The sequence below is a fragment of the Cyprinodon variegatus genome, unplaced genomic scaffold (genome assembly GCF_000732505.1).
Source record: "Cyprinodon variegatus isolate N-32 unplaced genomic scaffold, C_variegatus-1.0 Scaffold185, whole genome shotgun sequence".
NCBI lineage: Eukaryota > Metazoa > Chordata > Actinopteri > Cyprinodontiformes > Cyprinodontidae > Cyprinodon > Cyprinodon variegatus.
In genome coordinates this window covers 649,467-657,246 of record NW_015150638.1, presented here as the reverse complement: position 1 = coordinate 657,246, position 7,780 = coordinate 649,467, and the positions used below count along the sequence as shown (strand labels likewise).

Genomic DNA, 7,780 nt, shown 5'->3' with positions numbered 1-7,780 from the left:
CCATCCATCCATCCATCCATCCATCCATCACACAATGCTCACCTCATACATGTCAGCACTACATGTCCCAGCCCATACTTCAATTCATTTTCTCCAACAGGTTAAAATTAGTTCTCCAGACATTCCAACGACGTAGAGAGATCACAGTGCTTTCTCACCAAACCTTTGAACTACACCAGAGTCCGGCTTCTAATAGTAGTTATAATACAAAGTAAATTCAGTTTTATTTTCACTTGCAAGATGGAACTGACACTGAATATACAGCACATTGAGATTCTTATTATTTTGCTGCATGACTATACATGAATACCTTCTTCATGATTTTTTTTTTTTTTTTTTCTAAATAAGTGCAATACTGCTCCCACTTGCAACTGCCCAACATTCTTTCCATGGACCAATCACTGGAACAGACTAGCAGTGTAAAGCAGTAGTCACCTGAAAGGCTTGTATATATCACACTCTTCTAGAGAGCATTTAAATTACTAGTAGCCAGTTTTTTATGCACTGTCAAAAAAGATAATTTGGAAGAATTGAGATAGTTTAACCAACAACCTTTAGCAAAATATACACAGTGAGAATACAAATTAATCTTTAAATTTTTGCCTGTAACTTTTCCAAACTTTGATTTCTATCTTGTTTTTTGTTTTTCTAAAAATTATGATTCTTTTTCCGTGTGTGGAAGTTGTGGGGAAAAAGTCACGATTAAACTACAAATCTTTTTACTTAAAATTTATATTTTTATTTAGAGCTTATTGAACTTTAGTGGGGAAATTGGTCATATACAATTTTACCAAACCTGTATGTGTTTTAAGGAACAGTAACAGTCCAGGTTTGAAACTTGCAACTCTTGAAGCAAATGCAACACTTGCTAACCAATAGGCTACTCAATGGCAGTTCCAATCCCTGTTTACTGCTAAATTAACTATAACTAAACTTTAAAACCTAATAGCAATTTAATGTCTATAAGGCTTTATTAATAAGGCTTTGTACAGAACATACAATGTTATTTTTATTGGCTGCATCCCCTTAGCATTAATCTATATTGTTAAAATTGAACATTTAGTCTCTAACTCAAAAGCAAAGACCAAAAGTTGATTTTCCAGCATTTCACAAAAATAAATACTAACTAAATAAGTTAGCTGTACTTTTACCTTATGAAATTGCCAACAACTTAAAGGTAAAGGTATTGGCAAATAACTTGATAAAATAAAAAATAAAAACCTATCTTGGTTTTCTGTACTGACTTACAATTTGGTCCCTATATTTACCCACATTTATTTGTTTATTGTATTTTCGGGGGAAATTAATTGAATGATTATTTATTTATTGAGCATTTATTTATTTCTATATTTATTTTTTTATATGGCAGAGTTGGTCCTCCATGGAGAACAGTCTATTTAGCTGGCTATTTCACCTGTTGGTTGCATAGACTTGTCTGTATAAAATATGTATTAGTTTTTATTTAATATATACTGAATGCATATCACTGATTGGGTGGCGCATTACTTCAGTTCTTCACTGTGATTATTCCTCCAGCGTATAGAGTTAAAAACATATGCTGCAGTCTGATTGGCTGAAACTTTTAGGCACACCTGTTGATTGTGAACAAGAAAAAACAAATATATCAAACAGAAGATAACAGTTCTGGTGTCAATCTGGGAGTAAAACAAGGGTCCAATGAGAACCCATGAGGTGAACTCACCCTGGCTGCTTTGGATGAGTAAGGGTCGTCAAACAAGGCCCAGGCTTTGGGTCTCCAAACTTCCCAGCATCCTCTGGACCCGTGATTGGTGTCCTCAATGCCGAACCGTCGCGGCGTGTCCCTGTCATCGTCTGTGTCCTCCGGGTCGGGCGGCTCGAATATCTCCAGGGCCTCCTCCGCATCCCGGTGCTGGCGGTAGGTCATCCAGCAGCAGGGCTCCACATCGGTGTCATCTATCCCCCAGAAGGCCAGCTCCTCCTCGAACAACGGGCCGCACACGTCTGCAGGACAGTGCAGCTTCCCGGTCCGGTAATAGTTGAGCACATAGGCGAAGATGCCCGGGTGTCTATCAAAGAAGAACTCGGAGGCCACCGGGGGATCTGATTCGGAGCAGCAGCCCTGAGAGTCTGTTTCAACCAGCCAGGCCAGGCGGGTCCCCGGCAGGGTCCGGAGGGTGCTCCTGTAGGTCTCATGCCGGGTGCCGCCGACGTTGATGATGATTTTTTCCGAGTCCTCGCCTCTCGCCATGTCCTCCTTCAGGCATGATTTAGACGGAGGTTTGTTTCCTGACTTGCGCCCTCGATAAGTCGAAACGCACACGGAGCTGATCATTTAGAAGCGTGAGAGAGGAGCGATCAGATGAAGAGGAGGCGCGTCTTCATGTCAGTCTGAGCTCAGTGTTGGTGGTGACCCACGAGTTGATGCTGCCAGGTGGAAAAACAAAAAAACAAACATCAAAGTAAAGAAAACCACCTGTTGAAAATATTTAACCGGATTCTGCAAAAGCTTCTCATTCATTTACATGGAATTGGCTTTACGCACGATAAACTCCCCTATTCTAATCACATTTATGTCCTTTAAATCAAATCCAATCACTGTTAACTTTCCTCTCCACTTACACAAAGGGAATGTGATCCAGCTCCGAGGAATTACGCGCACAGGTTGCGCTTAAACAGGAGCTCCTCTTGCGCGCCAGATGAGAGCTCGTTTTCCAGCTGGAGATCTGTTGCACCTCGTGAAGCGCAGCTTCTTCTCCCTTAGAGACACAGCCCGGTTGGACTAAACGGAGAACAACAGGCTGACCGAGTTAACCCTTGCTTTGCCGAGGGCTGACGCATCATTTATTGAAGAGCGGCTCCCGCTAATTAGCGCAGCAGCCTCATGATGAGCTGTTTGCGTTAGACACGGAGAGGTGAGGGCAATAACCCTGCCTAATTAGACTTGTTTACAATGCCTTCAGGGTGGCCTGCATTGAATACTGAGTAAATACATTAATCTGTCATTTGCCACTGGAAATGTTGGCGTTAATCTGGTAAATAAACAAAACTCTTTCATAACGCAAACGCACACAATTATCAATTAATTAATTTCATATGGCTGAATAAAAAAAACGTAAATTCATGTTTAATTTCCATCCCCATTTATTTGTTTGATAAGTAAATTATAGTTTAGTTAGATCCAACAGGTAGTTGTTGGGCTTCTGCTACGTTTAAATAAGCAACGACTCAAGGTTTCCCTCTAGTGGAATATTTAGTGAATAACATGTTAAATGAACAACTGAATTATAGGTGAATCTCAACTGATCACAATAGCAATGACAAATATTTGTATATATGTGTAGATATACATCTATCTGTCTATATATATGTACGTTTATATGTTGCATATATTACTTTTGTCAATTTCAATGTATTTCCCTGGCAGCTGATTTTTTTCTGTTTAATTTGAAGGTATGTAAACTGTATCTGTGGTGGTTCTTAAAGCTTTTATTCCAGCTGCAGTCCATACTGCACAAAGCTCTTCCAAACTCCAAAGACTGTGACTGTCCTTGTTGTCTGTGTGCCTTTTTCAACCACATGTTTGTTTTCCACTTTTCATTATAATGCTGAGTTATTGCACTTACAGAAAAAACAGTTTGACTTTATTTGGCTTATCCTTTATGTGGAGGGTTTCACTGATGCCCTGTTTGGGAGCTGTCAAGTTAGTTGTCCTCTCCACGATTTTGTGGCCATAACTAAATGTTAAAACATATTATTTCCTTTTTTCCCAGTCTTTTTCCATATTACCTCTTCATTAGAAATAAGCCATAGACTTCAAAATGAACAAAATAGACAATTGACATATAACTATTCGGATACTGAGTCTATACATGAGTTTCCCTTTTATCTTTATTATTCAATTGTATTAACTCTGTGATAATATTTCCATTAACTGAAATGCATCTGTAAATTGAAGACTAATATAGGTAAAGATATATTTTTTTTTATTATTATTGCTTTTTCAGGTGTGCCTATCATTCTATTAATACTCATTCTTAGCTCAAAAATCAGTTTTATTGGGCATTTTTATCTGAGTCTTTGCATGTGTATTCTTTTTTTTAACTCAAATGCTGAAGTACTTAAATAAACTATATTAATGGTTAATAATAATGGAACACCAATGGGGTTTTATTAATGTTTATTATAAATATTTAGAAACAGTGAAAAGCTTTTCTTGAAATGAAACATCAGTCAGAAACTTTCTTTAGAGGTGCCACAGTCCCTAAATTCAGTCGACCTCCTCGATAGTGGGACCTTGAGAGCTACCTCCAGCCTGGCTGCCGCAGCTTGCTGATCCTGCCCCCTGGTACAACTTAGTCACAATTGGTTTGCACACCCTCTCTAACTCACTCTGCTGGTGCTCATACTCCTCCTTCTCTGCCAACTGGTTGTTCTCCAGCCAGGAAATTGTCTGGTTGCATTTGTCGATGACCAGTTTTTTCTCCTCTTCACTTATTTTTCCTTTCAAGGCTTCATCTTCAACACTGCTCTTCATGTGGTAAGCGTAGGACTCTAAGGAATTCTTTGCTGTGATCTTCTCTCTCTGCCTGTCATCCTCTGCCTTGTACTTGTCAGCATCTTGCACCATCTTTTCAATCTCATCTTTGCTGAGTCTGCCCTTGTCATTGGTAATTGTGATTTTGTTTTCTTTGCCAGTGCTTTTGTCCACTGCAGACACGTTTAGGATACCATTGGCATCTATGTCAAAGGTGACCTCTATCTGTGGCACACCTCTGGGAGCAGGCGGGAGACCTGTGAGCTCAAACTTTCCAAGGAGATTGTTGTCCTTGGTCATGGCTCTCTCTCCTTCGTAGACCTGGATCAGGACCCCGGGCTGGTTGTCAGAGTAGGTGCTGAACACTTGAGTCTGTTTGGTGGGGATGGTGGTGTTCCGTTTGATAAGGGGTGTCATAACACCACCAGCTGTCTCAATGCCCAGAGACAAGGGTGCCACGTCCAGAAGCAGTAAATCTTGGACATTCTCTGAGGTGTCCCCCATTAGGATAGCAGCCTGGACTGCTGCACCGTAGGCTACGGCTTCATCAGGGTTGATACTCTTGTTCAGATCTCTACCATTGAAGAAATCCTGTAGGAGCTTCTGGATTTTGGGGATTCTTGTAGAACCACCAACTAAGACAATTTCATGAATCTTGGATTTATCCAGTTTAGCATCTTGTAGGGACTTTTCAACAGGCTCCAGTGTTCCCCTGAAGAGGTCAGAGTTTAGTTCCTCAAAGCGTGCCCTTGTGATTGATGTGTAAAAGTCAATCCCCTCAAACAGTGAGTCAATCTCAATGCTAGCCTGGGTGCTGGAGGACAATGTTCTCTTTGCTCTCTCACAGGCCGTGCGGAGTCTCCTCACTGCTCTCTTATTCTGGCTGATATCCTTCTTGTGTTTTCTTTTGAATTCCTCCACAAAGTGGTTGACCATTCTGTTGTCAAAGTCCTCCCCACCGAGGTGTGTGTCCCCTGCTGTGGCTTTTACCTCAAATATGCCATCTTCAATGGTCAGGATTGACACGTCAAAAGTGCCTCCACCTAGATCAAAGATGAGAACATTGCGCTCTCCTCTTTTACCTTTATCCAGGCCATAGGCAATGGCTGCTGCTGTGGGCTCATTTATGATACGCAGAACATTTAGTCCCGAGATTACTCCAGCATCCTTTGTGGCTTGCCTCTGGGAATCGTTAAAGTAAGCTGGAACTGTGATGACCGCATTCGATACCCTCTGTCCCAAAAAGGCCTCAGCTATTTCTCTCATTTTAACCAGGACCATTGAAGAAATCTCCTCAGGACAGAAAGTCTTTGTTTCTCCCTTATATTCCACCTGGACTTTGGGCTTCCCATTGTCATTGACCACCTTGAAGGGCCAGAGTTTCATGTCACTTTGAACCACTGGGTCATCAAATCTTCTTCCAATGAGCCGTTTGGCATCAAAGACAGTGTTTGTGGGGTTCATGGCAACTTGGTTCTTAGCAGCATCTCCAATGAGTCTCTCTGTGTCAGTAAAGGCAACATAGCTAGGAGTTGTCCTGTTGCCTTGATCGTTGGCAATGATTTCCACTTTTCCATGCTGGAAAACCCCAACACAAGAGTAGGTGGTGCCCAGATCGATGCCAATGGATATTCCCTTAGCTGATGACATCTTGCTTTTTTTAGATTAACCTGTATAGAATCAGAATAAGAAAATCTTATTTTAAAAGTTATTTTTGACAAAAGCATCACAACAAAGGAAAACTTTATCATAATTATCATCTATGGAAACATTTTTAATTAGCCATTAATAGTATCCTTGGGTGGTTTTGCAGCAAGTCAACACTTTGAGACATTTGGCAAAACAATTCATATTTCGGTATTGTAAAAACTAAAAAAGTGTTGCCCTACAGCAAAGGCCACGGATTAGTGGACCAGGGTCCGGATCCGGACCCAACCTGATTTAAAACCTTTATAAATTACTGCATGTTGTCCAACCGTCACTTGCGTCGCTTCTCCTGTTTGTATGGTAAAGCCACTCGGAACCCCCAGTACCAGGCTGCACGTGATACAAATTAGACAATGAGCTGTGTCAGTTAGGGTTGCTCCTTTTAGCCCCTTTTAGACACAGCAGGCAAACAATTTGGATTTTAAAATGGAAAAACATTCCACTTTTTATATATATATATTTTAATTCAATATATAACATTGATGCATAAACACTTGCATTTCATATCAGTGTTAAATGCTATTTAAAGTAACAGACTATAATTAAAATGTCTCTGGACCTTTACTAGTTGTTGATTTTCTTTATTCAGACCCCACTCATTTTTAATTGGCTACCCATGCCCCAAAGTGTTCTTGAGGGGTGACCTTAATTCAGTGTGATTGTCCTGCCTATAATTTATAAGCCTGTTGCTTTCCACTATGCCTTGTATTCAAACGTAGGTTCTCAGTGTCTGTTTTTATACTTCTGCAATACATGGTGATTCTATTTGTCTCTAGTAATATATTAACTTTGCTACCTTTGTTCATTTCAGATTTATTGAAATTATTGAACCTGTCGGAAGAATTATATCTATGTATCTAAACATCATACAACCAGACTTACATTTCTATAAAACCACCCAATATGTGATAAGGACAGATAAAATAACTCTCAGCAACCCTCCACATTTATTGCTGGAATAAGCCTTAAAAAGTAACTTTCCTTTCAAAATTTCAATTTAAAATAATTTACTTATCTTTCAGGCATTTTCATTCAGGAAATGAAGTGAAAATAGTCACTACTTAGTTTATGCAATTTAATGTGTTTAAAGGTTTTAGACTGCTGAAATTGTAGAGTTGCAGCTACTTACAGTCACTGCTGTTCTCTTTGTTGCCAAGTGAGAGGAAGGAAGGATTTCCGCTGGGAAGTTCCTTTGTGTCAGTCTCTGCCGTCAGGTGTTTCTTCTGAAACTGCACGACTTCTACAGGCCTGTTGCTTATATAGCAACACCCAGGTTTCCAGAAGCCTCCCAGTACCCCCCTCCTCCTCCTTCAGGTCCAGTGACCAAACAGTTAATTTTAGAAACTAATGCAGCTAGCCTAGAGTGTAAGAGTCGTGAATATTCCAGAGAGGAAGAGTCATTTGACGCTCAGACAGCAGAGCTTACTGTAAGGAAAGCAATGCAGAGAATTTAGCATTTAGGTCCATTCAGGGAGCTGGGAGGAAGTTCCGAAGGGCTCCAACTGCAACCTTATTTCTATAACTAACCCCCCCTTTCCAAAAAGAAAAAGAAACACA

At 40.3% G+C, this 7,780-nt stretch overlaps 2 protein-coding genes across 2 annotated transcripts in view; both read right to left on the bottom strand.

Moving 5' to 3' along the window:
- The window catches only part of kcnc4 (potassium channel, voltage gated Shaw related subfamily C, member 4), a 28,692-nt gene extending 25,935 nt beyond the window's left edge, over nucleotides 1-2,757 (bottom strand). Inside the window, exons 1-2 of the mRNA XM_015379090.1 lie at nucleotides 2,602-2,757; nucleotides 1,703-2,406 (exon numbers count right to left, since the gene is read on the bottom strand). Coding sequence (XP_015234576.1) covers nucleotides 1,703-2,314 — 612 coding nt within the window. The 5' untranslated portion in view covers nucleotides 2,315-2,406; nucleotides 2,602-2,757. The remainder of the gene's footprint in view (nucleotides 1-1,702; nucleotides 2,407-2,601) is intronic.
- A 1,394-nt stretch (nucleotides 2,758-4,151) lies between these two features.
- On the bottom strand, nucleotides 4,152-7,443 carry LOC107087461 (heat shock 70 kDa protein). The gene is made up of 2 exons (XM_015379036.1): nucleotides 7,353-7,443; nucleotides 4,152-6,186 (listed from the first exon to the last, which is right to left on the bottom strand). Exon 2 carries the CDS (start codon nucleotides 6,164-6,166, stop codon nucleotides 4,250-4,252), a length of 1,917 nt encoding a protein of 638 aa, XP_015234522.1. The 5' UTR covers nucleotides 6,167-6,186; nucleotides 7,353-7,443; the 3' UTR covers nucleotides 4,152-4,249.
- Nucleotides 7,444-7,780: the final 337 nt, after the last annotated feature.

What these genes read in the sequence shown, in the direction of transcription:
- LOC107087461 (XM_015379036.1), bottom strand. Translation starts at nt 6,166, where the DNA reads ATGTCATCAGCTAAGGGAATATCCATTGGCATCGATCTGGGCACCACC.